Source organism: Rutilus rutilus (assembly GCF_951802725.1).
Source record: "Rutilus rutilus genome assembly, chromosome: 24".
NCBI lineage: Eukaryota > Metazoa > Chordata > Actinopteri > Cypriniformes > Leuciscidae > Rutilus > Rutilus rutilus.
Window position 1 is genome coordinate 782,676 of NC_140228.1, and position 27,325 is coordinate 810,000.

General features: G+C 39.2%; 1 protein-coding gene across 11 annotated transcripts in view; it reads left to right on the forward strand.

Moving 5' to 3' along the window:
- Window positions 1–1,459: 1,459 nt before the first annotated feature.
- The window catches only part of epb41l3a (erythrocyte membrane protein band 4.1-like 3a), a 56,398-nt gene continuing 30,532 nt past the window's right edge, over window positions 1,460–27,325 (forward strand). For 5 of the 11 annotated variants that reach the window (XM_084399390.1, XM_084399384.1, XM_084399382.1 and 2 more), the window contains exons 1-10: window positions 10,922–10,992; window positions 16,350–16,504; window positions 17,236–17,427; window positions 18,974–19,078; window positions 19,161–19,203; window positions 20,052–20,127; window positions 21,009–21,227; window positions 21,745–21,832; window positions 24,749–24,793; window positions 26,788–26,940. In XM_084399390.1, coding sequence (XP_084255516.1) covers window positions 16,361–16,504; window positions 17,236–17,427; window positions 18,974–19,078; window positions 19,161–19,203; window positions 20,052–20,127; window positions 21,009–21,227; window positions 21,745–21,832; window positions 24,749–24,793; window positions 26,788–26,940 — 1,065 coding nt within the window. In that variant the 5' untranslated portion in view covers window positions 10,922–10,992; window positions 16,350–16,360. Of the gene's footprint in view, window positions 1,592–10,921; window positions 10,993–11,060; window positions 11,156–16,349; window positions 16,505–17,235; window positions 17,428–18,973; window positions 19,079–19,160; window positions 19,204–20,051; window positions 20,128–21,008; window positions 21,228–21,744; window positions 21,833–24,748; window positions 24,794–26,787; window positions 26,941–27,325 lie in introns of those variants that run through there. The other 6 variants (XM_084399389.1, XM_084399383.1, XM_084399392.1 and 3 more) reach the window with 5 other exon arrangements.

Below are 27,325 nucleotides of genomic sequence, written 5' to 3' on the forward strand. Positions count from 1 at the left end.
TATTTATATATAATATAAATTTTATATAAATATATATATACAGTATATACATGCAATTTGCAATATACTCAGTTTGCACTGTTTACTGTTTTTCACTGTTTATTGTGGCTATTGTGTTATAAGTTAAGTTAATGTTATTTAAATTTTATTTTAATAGGTTTAATGTATGTTTCATTTATGTATGTTTTCGTATGCTACTGGATACTTGAATTTCCCTCGGGATAAATAAAGTATCTATCTATCTATCTATCTATCTATCTAAATATTTCTCAAATATGTACATACATGTGTATGTGTGTGTGTTTATATATACAAAATAATTATACACAGTACACACACACACATATTATGTAAACACAAACTTTTATTTTGGATGCGATTAATCGTTGCCCAGCAGTAATATATTCCCTTTAACCTGATGTCGGCCTACATAAATAACTAAAACTAAAGTAAAAATTAATAAAAACTAAATATACATAAAAAAAACAACTATTAAAAATGACAAAACCACAACAAAACTACATTTAAAATGAAAACTGAAAAAAATAAAAATAATAATATATATAATATAATATATATATATATATATATATATATGGTTCAAAATATTAATAAAAACTATAATAGCATCTAAAATGATAATAACCCAGACAGCAACATAGATCCGGCCCACCTCCGTTACGCATGCGTGTACTCCACATGTTCCAGATGTGGCCGACACTGGGTTTCTGTCTGGGAACATTGATCTTGCATTACTCTACATGTCTTTATTTCACTCAGGATGGTCGTATGTGTTTCGCTGGAGCTCTTCTGGAAAGCGTGATGTTAATAAACTCATCATCCACTCAAAGGGAATTATACATTTGAAGAAAGCCAGCATCTGCATTATGCATGTCTGAAGTGCTTCAGATCATCAGAGGCCCGAGGACACATTTCCACGCTGTCAGATGAAGAGATCAGATCAGCTGACGGCACCTGAGCGACTCAGACCTGCATTAAAGCATTAAGGGCTCGAGCCGGGAGCTTTTCAGAGCCGTTGCATCAGATTCTGAGTTTATTGATCTCACTGAGACTCATTCAGCTGGAAGGGGCTCGACTGGCCACTCAGATTAACGAAAAATTAGATTGTACTCGTTACATATTATACCACGACAAAAAAATTGGTGTAGAAACTATCACAAAATCACAAATAATTACAAATAAATGGCAAGTAACATTAAATTAAACATGACATTTTGAAGTAGAAAAACTGAAATATCTCTTTATCACAAGAGCTGGAATCACTCACTCAGAAATCTCTGGTAAATTTAACAAAAATACCCTCGCCTTGAATCTTCATCAGCTTGATGTTTTCTGATAGAGCAGATGTTGTTATTAATCTGAGTCTGACTGACAGCAGTGCGAGCCAATCAGGATGCGCTGTGGCGAGGCTCATTAGCATAAGTGGGTGTGGTCATTTGTCTGCCGCTGAACATCTTTCTCTCAGCACCGAAGCTCCTCTTCATCTTCATCTCCATCTGATCTTCATCTTCACAGTTTCTGGATTATTGCATCAGGAGGAGTTGAAGGAGTAAAAGTGAATAAATAAAAGGTACGAGTGTTTCTCTCTTTTCTGTTGTGATGTATAGAAACACATCAGTGTGTGTCTGGTGTTTGTGTTTATGATGCGCGTTGCGGCTGTTTGTCGTTACTGAGGGATTTAGTTAGTTCTGCTGAACACACACACACACACACACACACACAGCTGAAGAGCTTCATTAATGAACGTGTTCATTCACATTAGCGGCTCTACTTGCTGTTTAATACTCTATTCTATCTCCGTGTTTCTCTGTGTGTTCTGCTGAACGCGTGTGTTGATGGTTATTTATATCTGTAACTGAATCCATGAGAATATTAAATGACAGATTCCATGCAGACAGGAATGTTGTGCGCGCGCCCGACACCACAGATGGTCCCGCGCGCCTCCAGAACGCGCATCAACAGTCCAGAACCGAGCCGAGTCTGATTCTATTGTGTTTATAGTGTCAATAAATCATATGCTGTCATATTTCTCTCTTCTCTGTCGACTCATCTGGACCTGGACTGTGATGTGGACTCGGCCTGGATGTGTCCTAACGGTGAGTTTATGTGTTTTATTCTGCCTACAAGTCAAAAGATCATCATCTCTGCTTGTGTTTGCAGCCAAATATAGATCATAAGTCTGATAGATCTCTTCAGCAAATCAAAGCTTTACAAGGAACACAGCTAACACAAATATATTCAAAGAACGTTCTTGTTAAGTTTCGAAAACCTGATTTTTTCTGAACATAATTTTCTTTTGGTTATGTGAACATTAGAGAAAACATGGGGAAATTCTGTTATCATTCTGCAAACACTATGGGAATGTTATTTTTTATTGTATTATATTGTATGTCTTTATTGTCCACCAATGTGAAGAATTGTCTTTGGCTCACCAGCACATAATATAACTGTACAAGCAGTAGTACAGAAAAAACAAGAACAAAAACACAGACTTATTCACATTACATAGATATAATAATACAGTTCATGCCACTGTCATTTGGTTTATCGCTTGTGGAGTTGAGAATTTTAATAGCGTTTGAAATAATAATTGTATCATTCTGCAAACGTTAACAGAATGTTACTTTTTATAATTTCACAAACATTAATAGAACGTTACTTTTTATCATTCTGCAAACATTAATAGAACGTTACTTTTTATCATTCTGCAAACATTAATGGAACGTTACTTTTTATCATCCTGCAAACATTAACAGAACGTTACTTTTTATCATTCTGCAAACATTAATGGAACGTTACTTTTTATCATTCTACAAACATTAATAGAACGTTACTTTTTATCATTCTGCAAACATTAATAGAACGTTACTTTTTATCATCCTGCAAACATTAATGGAACGTTACTTTTTATCATCCTACAAACATTAATGGAACGTTACTTTTTATCATTCTGCAAACATTAATAGAACGTTACTTTTTATCATTCTGCAAACATTAATAGAACGTTACTTTTTATCATTCTGCAAACATTAATAGAACGTTACTTTTTATCATTCTGCAAACATTAATAGAACGTTACTTTTTTATCATTCTGCAAACATTAATGGAACGTTACTTTTTATCATTCTACAAACATTAATGGAATGTTACTTTTTATCATTCTGCAAACATTAATAGAACGTTACTTTTTATCATTCTGCAAACATTAATAGAACGTTACTTTTTATCATTCTGCAAACATTAATAGAACGTTACTTTTTATCATTCTGCAAACATTAATGGAACGTTACTTTTTATCATTCTGCAAACATTAATAGAACGTTACTTTTTATCATTCTGCAAACATTAATAGAACGTTACTTTTTATCATTCTGCAAACATTAATAGAACGTTACTTTTTATCATTCTGCAAACATTAATAGAACGTTACTTTTTATCATTCTGCAAACATTAATAGAACGTTACTTTTTATCATTCTGCAAACATTAATAGAACGTTACTTTTTATCATTCTGCAAACATTAATGGAACGTTACTTTTTATCATCCTGCAAACATTAACAGAACGTTACTTTTTATCATCCTGCAAACATTAACGGAACGTTACTTTTTATCATTCTACAAACATTAATAGAACATTACTTTTTATCATTCTGCAAACATTAATCGAACGTTACTTTTTATCATCCTGCAAACATTAATGGAACGTTACTTTTTATCATCCTACAAACATTAATGGAACGTTACTTTTTATCATTCTGCAAACATTAATAGAACGTTACTTTTTATCATTCTGCAAACATTAATAGAACGTTACTTTTTATCATTCTGCAAACATTAATAGAACGTTACTTTTTATCATTCTGCAAACATTAATAGAACGTTACTTTTTTATCATTCTGCAAACATTAATGGAACGTTACTTTTTATCATTCTGCAAACATTAATAGAACGTTACTTTTTATCATTCTACAAACATTAATAGAACGTTACTTTTTATCATTCTGCAAACATTAATAGAACGTTACTTTTTATCATTCTGCAAACATTAATAGAACGTTACTTTTTATCATTCTGCAAACATTAATGGAACGTTACTTTTTATCATTCTGCAAACATTAATGGAACGTTACTTTTTATCATTCTGCAAACATTGAGTGTTACGTCTGAATATTACTAAAGACCAGCTCACTTTGCACGAAGGTTCTCCTAATGCTACTGGAGAACGTTCCCTGTCCGCTGGGAATAAACAGATGCAGTTCAAACATCTGGGCTTGTCCTGATGTTAACCTCTCTGACTGAGATTTAATCTGCTGATCTGCTCTGGATTAAAATCCACAAACGCTCCAGTTTTACAACGCAGAGAGATTAACAAGAGAAGTGTGTGAGCGTCTCTCTAGCTGTCTGAGTTCTTGTTTTCTTTGGGTTCCCCTGAAGACCTGCAGCTCCGGCGCCAGACACTTCAGCCATATAATCAGTATTGATCGTGTATTATAACTCAGAGTCTGTTCTTCAGTCCAGAGCTCCATTATGCTGATGAGTAGAAGCTTCTGGATGCATTTATTGCATAAATGATAGAAGAATCTGAGCATCTTCCAGCTCACTGTGAGATTGACCCGTCTGTTTTACTCGTCTGACAAGCTTTACTGAACATCTCTCGTGATGAACTGGAGATTTCTGCTCATTGCACACAGATCGAGGCTCAGTGCGAATGTGAGCTGCTCCATGTTCATGTTAATGCTTTTCAAATCATCTCTGAGCTTCTGAATGTCCTGCAGTGAAGTGTGTGATTGGATGATTGTGATGTTCGCTGTGTTTCCACATGATCACAGCGCTGGGATTCATTGACTGATAATGAGACTCGTGTGTGTGAATCTTCTTCCAGAGGTTTCAGTACGATGAAAAGCTGGAGGAGGAATGTCATATATATATATATATTCAGCTCTTATTGCACATCTGTCTTGTTTTTTTTCATACTGTATGTTCAAATATCAATTTTCCTTGTAAAGGAATGCAAAGCTTTCTACTTTTCCAAATTAATTCTTAATCTTTCTGGGTTTATGACTTAAGCTGGAATTGATGAAGCTTCCTGAACTTCCCAGAAATGTTGTTTTAGTATCATTAATATACTATTGTAATATTTTGAGTTAGGTTTTATTGTTATATTTTCTGCCTTCATTTTAATCTGAGTTAACCCTTCAGTAATTTAGTGTTTTTCATTTTTTATTAGTTTATTAGCTTTAACTAAAATTAAAATGAAGGCTTAGTAATGTGTGTATGTATACACACACACACACACACACACATATATATATTAGTTGCAAAGTCAATTAGTTTTAATACATTTTAGTTCAAATTTGAGCAATTTTGTTCATATATATATATATATATATATATATATATTACAGTTTATATATATAAACTTATGATTTTGTTTATTTTAGTATATATATTTATTTTTTGTAATTTTAGTTCTTTATCTTAAACTACACAAAAATTAGAAGTGTCTTGTTGAAGTTTTAAGTTTAAGTTTTACTAATATATAAAAATTATTTTATAAAATTATTAATTGATTAATTTGACTTTTTTTCAAAAAATATTTATACTTAATATTTATACAAACATTTTATGTTTTTATTCAATACTTCTCAATTTTATTTCAGTAAAACTTCTTTATTTTAATTAACATAAATATATATACATATAAATATATACACTGTCCTGAAGTGTATCTGCGATCGCTGGTGTTCAGAGGTTTAGTCGTGAGGACTGGATTACAGACAGAGCCGTGATGTGTGTGTGTGTGTGTGTGTGCGTGTGCGTGTGCGTGTGTGCGTGTGTGTGTGTGTGCGTGTGTGTGTGTGTGTGTGTGTGTGTGTGTGTGTGTGTGCGTGCGTGCGTGTGTGTGTGTGTGCGTGCGTGTGTGTGTGTGTGTGTGTGTGTGTGTGTGTGTGTGCGTATGTGTGTGTGTGTGTGTGTGTGTGTGTGTGTGTGTGTGTGTGTGTTTGCTGGAGCGTTTGGGTCAGCGTGAGGCCGAATCTCTCGTCTGACGCTGTGAGAATCTCACGGGTTGATAACTCTGACTGTAGGGGACAGAAATAAACTGTGAGTTCGAGAAGTGTGTGGGTTGTTCTGTGTAAAATCATTCTCTTTCGACAGTCATTACTGTGTGAAACACACACACACACACACACACACACTCTCGCAGTGCAGCTGCACATGTTTATATTCATCAGTTTCTGAGATCTGACCTCTGGTTTTCCCTGTAGACGATGTGCATCTGAGCTCAGGCTCTCATCTGGTGTGTTCAGAGAATAAAGCTCGACTCGTTCGTGTGTGTTGTCCTCCTGATGCTCCAGGTTCAACACTAGCGTTAAGATCTGTGTGTCATCTGAGACGCGCGTCTGTTTACTCCTGGAAATCATTCTGACCGGTCCTTCGGTCTAAACGAACAAACAAACAAACAAACATGAATGTCATGCAGTAATTCTCTTATAATGGAAGAGTTTAGGGAAAGCTGTTCCTGTTTATAAGCAGATATATGAAGCTTTTGCTGTGGAGAATCCAGCTTTTAATGTAGTTTATGTGTCTATGTGGTGTTTTTAATCTGCTTTAAGACAAAGCATGTGTAAGTTCATAAGTCGACACCATTGCTGAGTATTTCCTCCTTAAAACTGCAGTGAACCAAAGACAGTCTCAAAAACACGCTTTGAAATCGCTGGTGTTTCTGACGTCACAAACTACCTTGTAACCAATCAGATCAACGTGTGATCGTCAACCAGTGGATCTCTGAGCTGAGTGAGTGAGTGGAGGCGGGGCTCATTTGCATATTCATAGAACTGCGCATACTAAATGAGGCAAGGGTGTCGAGTTACATTCAAGATATTATAAGAGGAAAACGTTTAAATATGTAATTTTAATGATCAAAGATGAGTTTTAAGAGATACAGTTATTGTCTACAGGGCGACTTTAATCACTTTAATTATTCAGCAAAATATGTAATTTGAGGTGTAATCTTTGTGAGTTGGAACTACTGAAATACTGAAAGCTAATAAGTGATTATTTGACACTGGTCTGCCATGCTAAAACCTAGTGTGTTTACGTCTCAAATCTCAATACTATTTTATAAACAATACAAAAATGTGACTATAATTAATAATTAAACTATTTTGTGTGCTTTTTTAGGCACAAAAATGATCATTCTGTCATCATTTACTCATGTTGATTCAAGGCTGTTTGCTTTTCATTCTTCCGAACACCAAAGAAGATATTTTGAGAAATGTCTCCATACAATGGAAGTCAATGGGGTCCAAAGTTGTTTGTCCTCAACGCTCTTCAAAACATCTCCTTTTGGGTTTTATTGATGTGTTCCTGTGATCTTGATTAGTTTGGAGTGATTGACAGGAGTTGAACTCGTCACAGATGCTGTCATTCAACTAACCTTGGATTATATACTGTGTGTAACTCCATCAGTACCCAGAATGCCGTGCAGTGAAGGACATGCATGATGGGTAATGTATGTTTATGATCAGAGGTGTTTTGATGGTTTGATCAGAAGCACATGTCTGTGAACGCAAGCACTGATGCGCTTAGAGTCCAGCCAGAGATTAGAGCGTTTGCAGCACGTCAGTAATCCGTCTGGATCACATCTGATCTGAGCGCTTGTGACGGCAAACACACATTTACACACACTGTTCATGTCTTGACCCAGTTGATCGAGTGTACACTGCAACAGAGACCGACTAGATTGGTGTTTTCCTGTGGCGAACTCACCACTGCACTGCTGGAGTCCTCTGGGTGGTTGCTAGGGTGTTGCTATGGTGTTCTAGGTGGTTGCCAGGGCATTGCTATGGAGTTCTGGCTCATTGCTAGGGTGTTCTGAGTGGTTGCTAGGGTGTTCTAAGAACACCACAAACACAGTACAATCGACATGGGAAAATCTCAGAGTAAAACTGGGAGCTGTGAAAAATATGATACAAGTTTATGTATGAAGTTTATCTATGTGTATCATAGTTTTACTCTTTTAATTCCTTTTACAACTGTTTTAATTTTCCTTGCTTTCATTTTGTGATTATTTTAATTCCTTTCTGTGTAAAGCACTTTGAGTTACCATAGTGTATGAAGTGTGTAACTTGCCTTGCCGTGTTCTGAATGGTTTCTAGGTGGTTGCCAAGGTGTTGCTATGGTGTTCTGGGTGGTTACCAAGGCGTTGTTATGGAGGTCTTGCTCATTGCTAGGGTGTTCTGAGTGGTTTCTAGATGGTTGCTAGGGTGTTCTGAATGGTTTCTAGGTTGTTGCCAGGGTGTTGCTATGGTGTTCTGGGTGGTTGCCAGGGCATTGCTATGGAGATCTTGCTCATTGCTGGGGTGTTCTGAGTGGTTTCTAGATGGTTGCTAGGGTGTTCTGAATGGTTTCTAGGTGGTTGCCAGGGTGTTGCTATGGTGTTCTGGGTGGTCACCAGGGTGTTCTGAATCATTTCTGGGTAGTTGCCAGGGCGTTGCTATGGAGTTCTGGTTCATTGCTAGGGGATTCTGAGTGGTTTCTAGATGGTTGCTGGGGTGTTCTGAATGGTTTCTAGGTGGTTGCCAAGGTGTTACTATGATGTTCTGGGTGGTCATCAGGGTGTTCTGAATCGTTTCTGGGTGGTTGCCAGGGCGTTGCTATGGAGTTCTGGTTCATTGCTAGGGTGTTCTGAATGGTTTCTAGGTGGTTGCTAGGGTGTTGCTAGGTGATTGTACTGGCCCAAGCCCCGTCCAGCCCTCACTGCAAGAGCTTTTGTTTTTCATTTAAATGTGTTTACTCTATTCTAGTGCTCTTCTTTTCTGCTCTGCCTGATGTTTGATTGTGAGTAATTTCTGCATCTTCATCATCATAAAACAGAATCTCAGTGATAATGGCTGTTAGTAAAGAAGACTCAACATATAGAGCTTATGCTCGTGACTCAGATGAAGGACGAGACGTCAGATCTCTCAGCATTACTCTTCTTCTTCTCAGAGCTGTTGTGTCTCAGTGTTGTGTTTGTTAGAAGCTCGAGAGTTCGAGACGCTCCCGATTACACACCGATCAACCCGCCTGACATCCACAAACCAGCCAAGCAGCAAATGAGTTTACACACACACACACACACACACACACACACACACACACACACACACACACACACACACACACACACATACCATACTCACACTCTCTCTCTGGTGTTCAGAAGATTATCAGAGAATGAAGATTACGGGTGTAACGATTCCCTCATATCCCGATACTGAACTCACGAAACTATATTATTGCGATACTCAAAGACATATGATAAATTAACTTAACTTTGTTAAATAAAAATTAACTGTTGATTAAAGTGCTAAATTTGATATTACATTGTGTGTGTAAATGAATAGTCTTGGACTTGGTGCTGAAACCCAAAGCACAGGACAATAGAGACACCAGAATAACAATATTCATGATTCTGAAGCTGAAAATACTGAATTATTGTAGATGAATATGCTTGATCTCTGTCACTGACTAGATATATTTAATAATGTAGGACACTTTTACTGGGAACATCAGATATTTGATATATCATTATCAGGAGCCACAAATATTCCCACATTACATTATTATACATTATATTCAACATTATATATATTTAATGTAGTTCTGACACTAAAACTCTGAAAACATGAGTTTTTTCTCACACAGTAATTTTTATTTTGTGTGAACTATCCATGATACATATTATTGCATTTTTGTATTGTGATATATTGTGACACTATATACTGTTACACCCCTAATGTAGATGCATTAATGAAACAGCAGCCAATCAGAGTGACGTTTGACGTGTGATTGACAGCTGGCCTGAACTCGTCGTCTGTGATGCGCTTCTGCTCTGTCAGACTGATGCTGTGTGTGTCCTTGTGCAGATGCATGATGGGAAGGCAGGACTCATCTACATGCACATCAGACCCTCTGCCATTAAAGGAGCAGCAGGGAGACGTGTGTGTGTGTGTGTGTGTGTGTGTGTGTGTGTGTGTGTGTGTTGAACGCTCTTCTGAGGATCACAGACGGATGCAGATGGCAGAAATCACAGCTTGTGGTAAACCCGTGTGTTTAAAGTGACACATGGTCACATGACACATGTATCAAGGCTGAATTATGTTGTTACCTCGGATGGTAATCTTGAATCAGAATATCTTTCCCTCTCTCTTCATCTCTTCTCTTCTCTGATGACGAGGGCGGGGCAACCTGTCACTCACATGAGATCCACCAATAGCAAACCACAACCATCCAATCAATTCCCCACAGACACAATCAAGCCCCGCCCACATTTGTTCCTGTTCCAGAAGCGTTTCATTCGGATTTATGGAACAATAGGAAAGAAAAGACTAGTGCAAATATCATTTCATGTGACTTTGGCTTTGGCTGCGTCCGAAATTACAGAAGTATGTTCGGTAACACTTTATTTTACAGTGTCCTTGTTACATATGTACTTACCATAGTAATAACAGTAAATTATGCAAAATTACATGCAACTAACCCTCAACCAAACCCTAATCCTACCCTAACTCTATAGTAAGTACATGTAGTTAATTAATATTACTCAGTAGCCTACTGAAATATATAATTACACTGTAAGGGTTACACTTTATTTTAAGGTTTCATTGTTACAGTGTAATTATACATTTAGGGTTAGGGTAGGATTAGGGTTTGGTTGGTCCTAAAGATATCACAAACGTGTTATTGTTGCCTACTATAAAAAAAAAAATTATAATGTATTTTTTTACGTTCGTGTATTTCAGTGTGTGTGTGTGTGTGTGTGTGTGCGTGCGCGTGTGTGATAAATACAGTGAGCTATAGATATTAGTGATGAGTCAGCACACTGGTTTAACCCTGTGTGTTCTGCACTGCTCTGAACTCGACCGACACACATACACACACACACACACCAGACCGACACTAGTGACCGGAGCTTCAGGACACGGGTGAGTTTACACGCATTTACTACAGGAGGATCAGCCTCTAGTGCCTAAATAAAGCTGTTCGAGTGTGTGATGCGCAGTACGGGAGTGTGTGTGTGTGTGTGTGTGTGTGCAGTCAGTCTGTCGTCTCGCGCACCGGGAAGCAGCAGCATCATCATCAGAGCCGGTAAACACCCGTTCATCCTTCAGTCTCGTGTGTGTGTGTGTGTGCGTGCAATGGGAGTAACACCACAGCTGCATCATTTATGTGTGTGTGTGTGTGTGTGTGTGTGTGTGTGTGTCCTTAATCATTAAGCAGAACTCATAGAAATAGATTTATAAGTGTGTGGAATTTGATTGACAGTCATCATGATGACACACAAGCGCGTGCCTGTCATTGAATCCCTCGCGCGCGCTCTCCTCGTCTATATGACTGTATGTGATGCATCTGTATGTTGTGCATCTGCGGGTTTCGTGGTCACATGATGTGAGTTTATGAACTTCGCTGGTACCGGTTTCATTTTTGTGGTTCTGCAATGCGGTGGGTGTGGCCTGCGCGTGCACGCGAAATGCCGGCGTGATGTCACTCGCGGCCGTGATGACGCGATGAAGCCCGCAGAACTTACAGTGTGTGTGTGTGTGTGCGAGGTGAGAAATACACTGACAGGAATGATGTTTATTTAGCAAAATTCGGATGTCATAACATCACAAGCAGGTCAAATACGATCTGAAAAATACAGTTATTGATGATAGAAATTCCACTTGCATTCCTTTAGGATTTCTTTGGGAAGAGAACTGATGATTAATATTCATGTGAATTTTTTATTTATATGCAGAAATGCAGGGTGTATAAAATGGCATAAAAGTACAGCATTGACAGTCAACAACTGTGTAATGTCTACTCTTATTATTAATAATCAATAGGACATTATTAGCCATAACCAGCATCATCATAACTCATCTACAGTGGATTGATGTGTATTGTTTTCATCAAACTCACTGAAGGCGGCTGCTGACACGTCATTTATTCAGTTAAGCAGACATAATGAATGTTGGCATTGATTACAGCTCATGCTCAGCTCATTTATTGTTTTAACGTGCATAGAAACGCTGCAGATCTAAAGGTCAGTTTGTGGGATTTGATGTTCATTGTTCCTGCACTATGAGATTTCAATCTCAGAAAGCTCGTACGGTGACAGCCGTACAAATGTTTGTCTGTCCCTCGTTTAGCAGACGTCTCGTGAGATCAGACGGAAGAACAGCTTCTATTTCTGACTGTAATTCAGAGCGCCGCTCAACTCGGCCTAGATTCAGGGATTGTTCTGGTTCTCGTCGCTCTTATCGGACAGTTCTGTGTTCAGGAACAAAAGGACTTTATACATTAATGTGAATTATTTCACATATCTCATCCCAAAATCAAAAGGAAAAATACAAAAAATTTTTTTTATAAAGAAAATGAGTATCCTATTTTAATTCCATTAATTATTATTATATTTCTTTTGCATTTTATATTCATTACATTATTCATTATGAATGTTCATGTTATACAACCACCCAGTAACACACTAAAAACCACTCAGGGCACCCTAGCAACTGCATAGCAACACCCTAGCAATCACCTAGGAACACCCTACTAAAATCCATGCAGAACACCTTAGCAGCTACATAGCAACACCCTAGCAACCACCTAGGAACACACAAAAATTACTCAGAACACTTTAGCAACTGCATAGCAACACCCTAGCAATCACCTAGAAACACCCTACTAAGATCAATGCCGAACACCTTAGCAGCTGTATAACAACACCATGGCAACCTCCTAGGAACACACTCAAATTACCCAGAACACCTTATCAGCTGTATAGCAACACCCTAGCAACCACACAGTAACACCCTACTAAAATATATGCAGAAGACCTTAGCAGCTACATAGCAACACCCTAGCAACCACCTAGGAACACACCTAAATTACTCAGAACACCATAGCAACTGCATAGCAACACCCTAGAAATCACCTAGGAACACCCAACTAAAAACCATGCAGAACACCTCAGAAACTGCTTAGCAACACCCTAGCAACCACCTAGGAACACATTCAAATGGATCAGAGCACCTTAGAAACTGCATAGCAACACCCTTTGCAAGCACCTAGGAACACACCAAAAAAATTACTCAAACACCTTAGCAACTGCGTAGGAAAACCCTAGCAACACACTAAAACCACTCAGAACACCCTAGCAACCGCATACTGTGATACATCTAGATGTTTTAACTTTACATTTATAATTGTCGTTATTAATGGTGATTCAAATTATGTTCTTGTTACTGCAATACAATGTTTTTTTAAATTGATATTCACATGAATTAAAATCAGTACAACAAATACTGCCAAAATATTTATAAAAAAATATATACTTTTATAACTTTATAAATAATATTTTTTGGCTTTAAAGTAATGAGAATCAGATGTACTTAATTGATTGTCATGAGATTAGAATAATGATTGATTTATTGATTACTCACTCACTTGATCATCTCTGAAAGCTATGAGTTTATCTTTGTGTGATTCAAACAAATCTCAATAAGAAGATAATGTGCGGTTAAATTATTAATATTTCTGATCACATCACTGAGGTGTTTCTGTGTTTTTGACCTGCCAGCACTGATTGAGATCAGAACACAATAATAAAGTTCAGGAGTTATTCTTGATGAATACTGGACTCATGAATAATGCATGAGGGGGATCTCACTGCGGTGTCAGTGCTGGTTTATGAGTCGCCGGCGTGTTCTAGATCACAGAGAGGAACGGAGGGTTTAGGTGACGTCTGTGTGTGTGAAAGCATTGTGAGCTCTTGAAGACACATGGCTGTATCGGAGCAGCTGATTGGCTGAGAGCCTCCGGCGTGTCCTTTGCAGAGAGACAGAGACACATCTCAAGGACTAACAGACTAAATCCAAACCAGATCCTCAGACCCGAAACCACAACAAACCATTGTGGCAGTTCAGTGGTGAATCTGAGGGTAATAACTATAATACGATGCTGGATTCATGCATTATTATGCTTAATAATATGTAGCATGGTTTTCTATGGTATGTTTTCATGGTAATAATACTATAAAAATATGAAATATTGCATTTTTATTATGCAGTCTTGTGTTGGTTTAGTCGTGTTATGGTGATGTGTTAGAGCAAGGTTTTCCCAGACATGATAGAAAGCTTATAATACAGTCAAACCAAAACTTACTCAGATACCAGATATACATTTTTTTTTTTTTAACTAGTGTGTCTGAATGAGCACAACGCTCATTAGTTTACAAACGTGCTGCTGAATATCACAGACGCACCACAGAAACATCTGAATATCTGCAGAGTCATTTACAGTGAGATCTGTGAAGCTGCTGGAACTGGTCACGCGTGAAAAACAGAAACAGACTTGAGTTTTAAACTCCAAATCAGCAGAGAGCTTCAACAATCAGCAACACACTAAAACCACTCAGATCACATAAACAACTGCATAGAAACTCCCTAGAAGCACAAAGAATCACTCAAAACACACTTTAGCAACCGCATAGCAACACCCTGGAAACCACTCAGAACACCTTAGCAACTGCATAGCAACACTCCGGTTTCCACCTAGGAAAAAACTAAAAAACACTCAAAACATCTCAGAAACTGCATAGCAACACCTTAGCAACCACTCAGAACACACTTTAGCAACTGCATAGCAACACCCTGGAAACCACTCAAAACGCCTTAGCAACTGCATAGCAACACTCCGGCTTCCACCTAGGAAAAAAACAAAAAAACACTCAAAACATCTCAGAAACTGCATAGCAACACCTTAGCAACCACTCAGAACACACTTTAGCAACTGCATAGCAACACCCTGGAAACCACTCAGAATGCCTTAGCAACTGCATAGCAACACTCCGGCTTCCACCTAGGAAAAAAAAACACTCAAAACATTCCAGAAACTGCATAGCAACACCTTAGCAACCACTCAGAACACACTTTAGCAACTGCATAGCAGCCACCTCGGAACACACTAAAAACCACTCAGAACACCTCTGCAATTACATAGCAACACCGTGGCAACCACCTAGAAGCACACTAAAAATGACTTAAAACACACTTTAGCACCTGCATATTAACACCCTAGCAACCACCTCGGAACAGGCTAAAAACCACTCAGAACACCTTAACAACCGCATAGCAACACCCTGGCAACCACCCTGGAACACACTAAAAATCACTCAGAACACCTTAACAACCGCATAGCAACACCCTGACAACCACCTCGGAACACGCTAAAAACCACTCAGAACACCTTAACAACCGCATAGCAACACCCTGGCAACCACCTCGGAACACGCTAAAAACCACTCAGAACACCTTAACAACCGCATAGCAACACCCTGGCATCCACCTAGGAACGCACTAAAAAACGCTCAAAACACCTCTGCATCTGCATACCAACACCCTAGCAACCACCTAGGAGTACACTAAAAATAAATCAAAACAGACTTTGATAATGGCATAGCAACACCCTGGCAACCACCCTTACACCCCCAGCACAGTTAAACACCTCACGCTCACTTCAGGAGATCTAGTCCAGCATCTGACGACAAAAAATCGAGAGTCTGATGAGCCTCTTCCTGTTTCAGGAGTTAAACACTGATTCTTCATTCAGCTCACGCAGGACGGTCTCAGATCTCACACACACACACACACACACACACACACTCGAGTCCCACAGTGGCAGAATCTATATTTGTCCTCCTCTACAGAAATGAAAGACTCATTCTAATGAAGGACAGGAAACGCATCGCGACTGCTTCCTGTTTGCACTGTTTGATGTGATGAAGAGCTTTCATCTTCCTCATCCGATGGGATTCTCTCACCTTTCCCTCATTTGATCTTCTGCTCTTTGCTCTCTTTATCCCAGAGTTCTCTGTCTGTTTGCATGATACACAGATGCATTTGTTGAGCCATAAAACAGTTTTTGTCTGCATCTTAATGCCGTTCCCATAATGCCTTTGATCCAGAGCGTCTGCAGAAGCGTCTGTGCAGATCAGTGTTAAACGCTGTCCTACAGAGGAAAGACAAAGTGAACATTAATATTCATGATCCTGCGCATCATTCGTCATGATCACACAAACGGGAATCAGTGGGAAATGGATTATGAATGTTAAATTCATCTTATCTGATCGTCTGTGAGCAGAATCACATTCATATTTACTCAGAGTAAAGTTCACCTTAAAACATCAGAGCTTGACATTGAGGTCAAAGGTCATGCTGAGTTGTATTTAAAGGAGTAGTTCATTTGCTGTGATCTCAGTATCATGTTGCAGATGCTGATGTGTGTTTGTCTCTGATCACAGTTTGATCTGACATGACGACAGAAACGGAGAGTAAAGCTGAGCAGCAGGAGGCCGGTGTGGCTCCTCCCCCTTTAGCTCCGCCCCCTTTGGCCCCACCCCTCGGCGACCAGCTTCCCCCGGCCGACGCCCACAGCACACCTGTCAAAAAACAACAGGTACATCTTCTGATCGTCACGGTAACGCTACAGTATACATCGCATTGTTTTTATTTTTGCTAAAAGTTCAAGATTAACGACATGCTCTCACACACACACACACACACACACAAACACACACATACACACACACACACACACACACACACACACACACACACACACACACACACACACACTCTCTCACACTTATACAATCTCTCTCTCTCTCACACACACACACACACACACACACACTCTCTCACACTTATACAATCTCTCTCTCTCTCTCTCACTCACACACACATACTCCAACACACACACAGTCACAGTCACTTAAACAAACAATAACACACACACACACACACACACACACACACACACACACACACACACACACAGACATTCCTATCATTCCATACACATAATGGTTTTTACTGAGCTAATAACATTTTCTATCCCAGAACCCTAACCCTTCCTATAACAGAGAATTTTCTGTATTTTTACATTTTTAATAAAAAAAACATTTAGTATGTTTATTTAGAGTTTTGAATTACAAGGATCAACAATTCCTGATAATATAGGGGGCGTGGCCTGAAACCTGAATACACAACACAATATAAGGACAATGCTATGTAGGTCAAACCAGCACACACACACACACACACACACACACACACACACACACACACACACACACACACACACACTGGTGTCAGTGTCTGATTGTGTGTGTTTCTCTGTGACGTCAGGCCGGGGAGCGTGAGGTGGGCGGAGTCCCGCAAGGGAAAGCCAATCAGCTGCCGGCCGAGGACGACGGCTCCTCCCACTGGTCCTCCTCCAGCAAACTCACCCGATCTCCTGTGAAAGTGATCAGGAAACCCAAGAACATGCAGTGCAAGATCTCACTGCTCGATGGCTCCGACTACAGCTGCGTGGTGGAGGTGAGACTCACACACACACACACTCACTCACACACACACACCTGCGTGGTGGAGGTGAGACTCACACACACACACACTCACTCACACACACACACCTGCGTGGTGGAGGTGAGACTCACACACACACACACACACCTGCGTGGTGGAGGTGAGACTCTCACACACACACACACACACACACACACACACACACACACACACACACACACCTGCGTGGTGGAGGTGAGACTCACACACACACACACACACACACACACACACACACACACACCTGCGTGGTGGAGGTGAGACTCACACACACACCTGCGTGGTGGAGGTGAGACTCACACACACACACACACACACACCTGCGTGGTGGAGGTGAGACTCACACACACACACACACACACACACACACACCTGCGTAGTGGAGGTGAGACTCACACACACACACACACACACACTCACACACACACACACACACACACCTGCGTGGTGGAGGTGAGACTCACACACACACACACACACACCTGCGTGGTGGAGGTGAGACACACACACATACACACACACACACACACACACACCTGCGTGGTAGAGGTGAGACTCACACACACACACACACTCACACACACACACACACACCTGCGTGGTGGAGGTGAGACTCACACACACTCACTCACACACACACACACACACACACACACACACACACACACACACCTGCGTGGTGGAGGTGAGACTCACACACACACACACTCACACACACACACACACACACCTGCGTGGTGGAGGTGAGACTCACACACACACACACACACACCTGCGTGGTGGAGGTGAGACACACACACATACACACACACACACACACACACACACCTGCGTGGTAGAGGTGAGACTCACACACACACACACACTCACACACACAAACACACACCTGCGTGGTGGAGGTGAGACTCACACACACTCACTCACACACACACACACACACACACACACACACACACACACACCTGCGTGGTGGAGGTGAGACTCACACACACTCACTCACACACACACACACACACACACTCACACACACACACACACACACACTATTTGTGTCTGTAGATCTTTAAAGTGAGTTTGGGTCAGAAGTCTTTACACACACCAAACTTCAATATCTATATTCTGAAGGTTTATGGTAAAAATGTATTTGTTTTGTCTGTTGACTGTCGAAAATGTGCAGCGACAGGACCCCCCCCCCCCAACCCCCCCCCACACACACACACACACACACACACACACAGTCGTCATGAAGGGCAACATTAGCTTTATAGACCAAAACCACTTTTTGCTCCAGACTGTAAACATGTGTTTCTCTGCTGTAAAGTTGGGCATTTTAACATGCGTGTCTATGGGACTGAGTCTCTTCTGCAGCCGGCCTCTAGTGGCCAGTGGATGAACTGCAGGTTAACTCACTTCAGTGTTGCATTACAGAGAGACAGGGAAGGTTTCAACACACTACTGACTAACTCAACCAGGCCCCGTCCCTTTATTCTGCTTAATATGATTATTCCTCTCTCTACAGAAGCGTGATAAAGGTCAGGTTCTGTTCGATAAAGTCTGTGAACATCTCAATCTCCTGGAGAAAGATTACTTCGGAATCACTTTCCGTGACGTGGAGAATCAAAAGGTACAGTGAGATTCACACAGATGCAGTGAAGCTTTGAACACTGATTCAGTGAGTCGTGATTCATCCGAACGATTCGTTTCAGAACTGGCTGGATCCTTCCAAAGACATGAAGAAGCAGATCAGAGGTGAAGTACTCTCGATTAAACACCTGTCCTGTCTTCACTCTGGCATTCTTATATAGATTAAAATCTTGCTTTTTTAGGACTATAAGAAAAAGACTGGTTGCAGGACTATTCCTGTCTCAAATAGATTATGGGGATATCGTCTATCAATTTGCTTGTCCATCTACTCTGTCAATACTAGACCCTCTTTATCATGCGGCTCTCAGGTTCATTACAAATGCTGGCTATCAGACGCATCACTGCATCTTATACAATATGGTAAATTGGCCGTCACTTAAATCGCGCAGGATGCGTCATTGGTACATTTTTATTTATAAAGCGATTTTAGGTATCTTGCCGTCTTATATTTGTTTAAAATTTGTTCGTACCCAAAGTACATATCGATTAAGATCTAGTGATGTACTACTTTTTAATGTACCAAGAATGAGGACAGAAGCAGGAAAGAGGGGTCTGTCATACTATGGTCCTTCGTCCTGGAATGAACTCCAGTCTAGACTTAAGATTGGTGCGCTAATTTCTTTAGCTGCTTTTAAAAAAAGAATATCTGATATGCGGACGGACATGTGCAATTGCTTTAATTATTGATGGTGGATATTAACTTCTAGCCACTATTTCGTTTGTTTATATATTTTAAACTTATTGCATCTTTACATGCAAATATTTTGTAAATTTTGTGTAAATTTGCTTTGTATTTTATATTGTAATTTATTGTCTTGTAAGCTATGATTGAACATGCTATACAGGACTCCCTTGTAAAAGAGACTGTGTCTCAATGGGACTTTTCCTGTTTAAATAAAGGTTATATATATATATATGTGCTGCGTTTGAAGTCCATGGGTTTTTTCCTTCAGGTGTCGCCTGGAATTTCTCCTTTAACGTGAAGTTTTATCCTCCTGAACCGGCGCTGCTTTCTGAAGACATCACCAGGTCCGACTCATTCACACAGATCGATCACACACACTACCAGTCAAAGGTTTCGGATCGGTATGATTTTTTATGTTTTTTAAAGAAGTCTCTTCTGCTCACCAAGGCCGTGTTTATTTGATTAAAAATACAGTAAAAACAGAAAAAATATGAAATATTATTCCAGTGTAAATCAGCTGTTTTCTATGTGAATATTCAGTAAAGTGTAATTTATTCCTGTGATTTTCAGCATCATTACTCCAGTCTTCAGTGTCACATGATCCTTCACAAATCACTCTAATATGATGATTTGATGCTCCAGAAACATTTATGATTATTATCAGTGTTGTAAACAGTTGTGTACATTTTTATTTCAGGATTCTTTGATGAATAGAAAGTTCAAAAGAACAGCATTAATCTGAGATGGAAGTACGAATTTTAATTAATTTTTTGGGGGGGAAATAAATAAAAGAAATCAATACTTTTATTCATCAAGGATGAATTAAATTGATCAAAAGTGACTACTCACATCAAAGTATCCTGAAACAAAAATTAAACAACTGTTTTCAACACTGATAATAATCATAAATGTTTATCAAATCCTCATATTAGAGTGATTTGTGAAGGATCATGTGACACTGAAGACTGGAGTAATGATGCTGAAAATCACAGGAATAAATGACATTTTAAAATATATTAAAATAGAAAACAGTTATTTTAAATTGTAATAATATTTCACAATATTACTGTTTTTTTGTTTGTATTTTTAATCAAATAAATGCAGCTTTAATGAGCAGAAGAGACTTCTTTTAAAACATTAACAATCGTACCGATCCCAAACTTTTGAACATCTGAGTATCTAATAGATAATAATAGTAATAATGCGAAGTCCGTCTGTCCGTCAGGTATTACCTGTGTTTGCAGCTGAGGGATGACATCATCTCGGGCCGTTTGCCGTGTTCGTTCGCCACACACACGGTCCTGGGCTCGTACACGGTTCAGTCGGAGCTGGGCGATCACGACCCGGACGAGTACGGCTACGAGTACGTCAGCGAGTTTCGGTTCGCGCCTCATCAGACCAAAGAGATGGAGGAGAAGATCATGGACCTGCACAAGAACTACAAGTGAGTCTCGTCCTCCTGCTAACCGAGTCCAGAGTCAAACATTCGGACCTTCTCAAAGTTATGAACAAACGTTCCTCCAGTAACGTTAATAGAACGTTCATTCAACGTTATCTGGTCTTTAATAATGCTCTCAAAACATTATTTATACATCATTCATGCAGTGTTTTTGTCTGAACATTACTCTTTAAAAAAAGTTTTAAGAATTCTTGATTCGGAATGAAGTAACGTTCACATAATGATTGAAGAACGATACAGTGGTTATGGAATGTTTCCTTAATTAAAAAAAATTGATGTTTCTGTGTTGATTATTTAGTTCAATAACCGTGTCAATCAATATTCTACAGTAAAACATGTTTGTGTGTTAATAACTTCAGATCCTGATGCCTTAATAGTCACGGTTAGGGTGAGGAAGTTAAACGCCTTGTGAATGATTTCGAGCTTAATTTGTGCTGATGTATGATTTCAGTGCAAACATGTTTCCCATGATGCAGTGCGATTGTGTTTGTGTGTCTCTCAGAGGAATGACGCCGGCCGAAGCTGAGATGCATTTTCTGGAGAATGTAAAGAAACTGTCCATGTATGGAGTCGACCTTCATCATGCAAAGGTACACGTGAAACACACACACACACACACACACACACACACACACACACACACACATGCACACACACACACACACACACACACATACACACGCACGCACACACGCACACACACACACACACATCATGATTGATGGAGATTTTTGTCGTTGATTCAAGTGATTTTGCATGTAAATGTGTCTGTATCATCAGCACACACACACACACACACATGATTCAGTGTTTTGTGTTCAGTGTTTATCGTTGTCACTGTTTCTGGTGTCGGTCGATCTGTCAGATGTTCAGTGTGACTCTGATTCGGGTCGGGTCGTTCTGGGTCACAATCGACACAAACCAGATATTGACAACCACACATGCCAGATAGTTCATAATGTCAAGATAGAAGAGGATTATTTATAAACGCTTAAGAATCTACTCTGAATATTGGCAGAATCTTGAATCGGTCGTTTTCTTTGTAACCTTCAGTAGTTTATATATATATATATAAATATATTAGTATTGGGCAACGATTAATCGCATCCAAAATAAACGTTTCTGTTTACATAATATATGTGTGTGTGCTGTGTATAATTATTATGTATATATAAATACACACACATATGCATGTATATATTTAATATTTTTTATTTATTTATATATAAAATATTTGTATTTATATATTATATAAATTATGTATAAAAATTAATATACAGTATATACATGCTAAATTTCTTATATATATATATAAATACACACATATGCATATATATATATACAGTGAGGAAAATAAGTATTTGAACACCCTGCTATTTTGCAAGTTCTCCCACTTGGAAATCATGGAGGGGTCTGAAATTGTCATCGTAGGAGCATGTCCACTGTGAGAGACATAATCTAAAAAAAAATCCAGAAATCACAATGTATGATTTTTTAACTATTTATTTGTATGATACAGCTGCAAATAAGTATTTGAACACCTGAGAAAATCAATGTTAATATTTGGTACAGTAGCCTTTGTTTGCAATTACAGAGGTCAAACGTTTCCTGTAGTTTTTCACCAGGTTTGCACACACTGCAGGAGGGATTTTGGCCCACTCCTCCACACAGATCTTCTCTAGATCAGTCAGGTTTCTGGGCTGTCGCTGAGAAACACGGAGTTTGAGCTCCCTCCAAAGATTCTCTATTGGGTTTAGGTCTGGAGACTGGCTAGGCCACGCCAGAACCTTGATATGCTTCTTACAGAGCCACTCCTTGGTTATCCTGGCTGTGTGCTTCGGGTCATTGTCATGTTGGAAGACCCAGCCTTGACCCATCTTCAATGCTCTAACTGAGGGAAGGAGGTTGTTCCCCAAAATCTCGCAATACATGGCCCCGATCATCCTCTCCTTAATACAGTGCAGTCGCCCTGTCCCATGTGCAGAAAAACACCCCCAAAGCATAATGCTACCACCCCCATGCTTCACAGTAGGGATGGTGTTCTTGGGATGGTACTCATCATTCTTCTTTCTCCAAACACGTTTAGTGGAATTATGACCAAAAAGTTCTATTTTGGTCTCATCTGACCACATGACTTTCTCCCATGACTCCTCTGGATCATCCAAATGGTCACTGGCAAACTTAAGACGGGCCTTGACATGTGCTGGTTTAAGCAGGGGAACCTTCCGTGCCATGCATGATTTCAAACCATGACGTCTTAGTGTATTACCAACAGTAACCTTGGAAACGGTGGTCCCAGCTCTTTTCAGGTCATTGACCAGCTCCTCCCGTGTAGTTCTGGGCTGATTTCTCACCTTTCTTAGGATCATTGAGACCCCACGAGGTGAGATCTTGCATGGAGCCCCAGTCCGAGGGAGATTGACAGTCATGTTTAGCTTCTTCCATTTTCTAATGATTGCTCCAACAGTGGACCTTTTTTCACCAAGCTGCTTGGCAGTTTCCCCGTAGCCCTTTCCAGCCTTGTGGAGGTGTACAATTTTGTCTGTAGTGTCTTTGGACAGCTCTTTGGTCTTGGCCATGTTAGTAGTTGGATTCTTACTGATTGTATGGGGTGGACAGGTGTCTTTATGCAGCTAACGATCTCAAACAGGTGCATCTAATTTAGGATAATAAATGGAGTGGAGGTGGACATTTTAAAGGCAGACTAACAGGTCTTTGAGGGTCAGAATTCTAGCTGATAGACAGGTGTTCAAATACTTATTTGCAGCTGTATCATACAAATAAATAGTTAAAAAAATCATATATTGTGATTTCTGGATTTTTTTTTTTTAGATTATGTCTCTCACAGTGGACATGCACCTACGATGACAATTTCAGACCCCTCCATGATTTCCAAGTGGGAGAACTTGCAAAATAGCAGGGTGTTCAAATACTTATTTTCCTCACTGTATATATATATGTGTGTGTGTATTTATATAAAATAATTATACACAGTACACACACATTTATTATGTAAACACAAACTTTTATTTTGGATACGATTAAATCGTGATTAATCGTTGCCCAGTACTAAAATATATATAAATGTTCAAATTAACATGAACTGAGATTAAAAGTATTGTTGGTTCATGTTACTTAACTGATGTTAACAGATGCAACCATATCATATAGTGTTACCCATATTTCATTACAATTATTGGAAAAGTATGAATTTACATGTAAAATTTCCCAGATCAGATGATGCATTAAAATTGTTTTAGCATCAATTTTCTGTTGATTAGGTGATTGATCAGCTTATATATTGATTTTGCTGATAAAGCATCTCTATATTTCCTCGTTTGTTTGAATACGCTTGTTTTCTTTAATATGGGTTCGGTGAACCTGAAGCTCTTCTGCCGATATTCATATCATCCATCACCTCATGTAGTGATTATTGAACAGACGGACCGCTGACGTTCGGTTAGATCAGCCGCTCTTCTCTTCTTCCCCTCTTACGGATGATCTAGTTGATAGGACGATTCTTTCACTGCTTTTCTCCAGCTAAAGGAGAGGTAAGATGCATTGGTGTATATGTGTGTGTCTCTGTGTGTGTGTGTGTGTCTTTGTGCATGACCATGAACCGAATCATTGTCTGAGCAAAGACTGTGTTACCTTCAGATTCTCCATGTGCGTTTGTCGAGAACCTGCTCCTCTTCTCATGCTCATCCGCCAGCGTCGAAGCTCACGGGCGAGCCGAACCCGTTCACCGGGAGCGCCTGGGGATCCGGGACGGAGAAACCACACATGAGAGATCTTTAAAGGGAGAGTTCAGACGGAAATATCATTCTGTCATCATTTACTCGAATGCAGTTACCTGATGATAGTTTAAGCTTCATTTGAATGATCAGAGATGTTTAGTTCACAATAATAACCCTACTTTAAGGCGAGACACTACAGGTGAATAGGGTAAACATTTTAACTAGCAGATATCACCATGAAACTTTCCCAGTTGATTACCTACATTAAGATGAGAAAAAAATTTATTTCAAGTTTTCTGTAATTTAATGTTTAAATATGCAAATTAGGCCATGTCTAATTAAATATGCGCCAATTTGCATATATTTTAAAAAACGAAATCTGAGTATTGGATAAAGCCTGGTTAAAAATTATTTTTTCATTGTGTTCACATATTAGATGGGAAAAAATGACAGATGGATTTATGGATATCTACTTCTGTTATCCTGTAAATCTGAATATACTGTCAATAGCCTTAAAAAAATGATTTTCGCCATGTTTTTTGGAATAAAATGTTATATAAATCAGGCTAGGAATAATATATTTACAAATCCCTCTGTAAATGTCTTCATAATATAACTAGGTACAAGACTGGAGAGTGTGGTGTGTGTCGGTGCTGCTGAAGTGGAGATTTCAGAGAGAAAAGTCTTTAAAGATTTATCATCAGCCAATGAGATTGCGCATTCAGCCCTTTTACTTTCACGATTGGTTGCTGATAAAAAGGAAATGACCATATTTGGATCCGACAGCATTGTACAGGAGAGAGAGAGCTTTCCAGCGGTGTGTGTGATGACAGGAGCAGACAGAGATCGCGGAGCAGCGGGTTCATTAAGAACGGCAACTTTTGTTGAATTTATGAGAAATCTACAGACGCAAACAGACACAGTGTGTAAAATAAAGACCTAAATGTGTATTTCTGACTTTTTTTCACCACAAGTCTGAAAGAAGACGTGTTATTGAAGACAAATATCCAAATTGACCAGTGAAAAAAAAACTATGTTTTTGCCTGCCGTGTCTCGCCTTAATGCTGATATTTTGAAGAACGCTGGGACTAAACGAAACTACATTTCTCAAAATATCTGCTTTAAATTCAAAAAGGATTGAACGACATGAGGGAAAGTAAATGATGCCAGAATGATCATTTTTGGATGAATATTCCCTTTACAATCTCAGTTATTTCTCCCAGTCACTTATGCATCTCGAAAAACACCTCAATAATCTCAATAATGTCTCAAGATTTGCCAAGGTAAATTGCAGTCAGAGATGAACTTCATTTCTCATCAAATGATCTGAGCTGCTCCTCAACTACTGAAACTTTGAAGAATTTGCGTCTCTTTCCTAAAGAATTTTAGGAGAAACGTTGATGCTTAAATGATCTCTGATCAGTTTTCCTCTGAGCGAGTTTCGGGAAGCTTCGTCATGGTTCTGACCCGGTTTCCTACAGTAGACCTGATCAACATACCCACTAGAGATGTGAATTGTGCCATTTTCCCCACAATCCCTCTACAATCCTAGATACTGGATGGATGGATGGATGGATGGATGGATGGATGGATGGATAGATAGATAGATAGATAGATAGATAGATAGATAGATAGATAGATAGATAGATAGATAGATAGATAGATAGATAGATAGATAGAATACTCTCTATCCGTCTCTCAGGCCAGATTTGTTTGGCTTCCACTCATGAATTGGAGAATCATTGGCATATGTTTGTGCATGAGTGTGTGATGATGATTGGCACCTCTCTGATCCAATGGTGTGGCAGGATTCTGAGGGGGTGGAGATCATGTTGGGCGTGTGTTCGTCTGGACTCCTCATCTATCGAGACAGACTGCGCATCAACCGCTTCGCCTGGCCCAAAGTCCTCAAGATCTCCTACAAACGCAATAACTTCTACATCAAGATCCGTCCAGGAGAGGTGAGAGGTCATCCGTTCTGCTGACGCTTCTGATGAGGTGCGTTACATCACACACGGAAACTGCACAAAATGCTTTTCTTACTTAGGATTTTTGTCTTGTTTCCAGTTCAAATATATATAAAAAAAATTAAATTAAGATGCATTTACTAGATGAGTAAAATGCCATAAGATTTTAGGTCTTGTTTTCCGGGGGAATTAATCAAAATGAAGCGAGTTCATTCTGCTGTCTGCCAATGGGGTCAGAAAAATAATCTTGTTTCTGTTTGAATTATAGATAATTGACCTTGTTTTAAGCAAAAACTCACTTCATTTTGATTAATTCCCCCGGAAAACAAGACCTAAAATCTTATGGCATTTTACTCATCTAGTAAATGCATCTTGATTT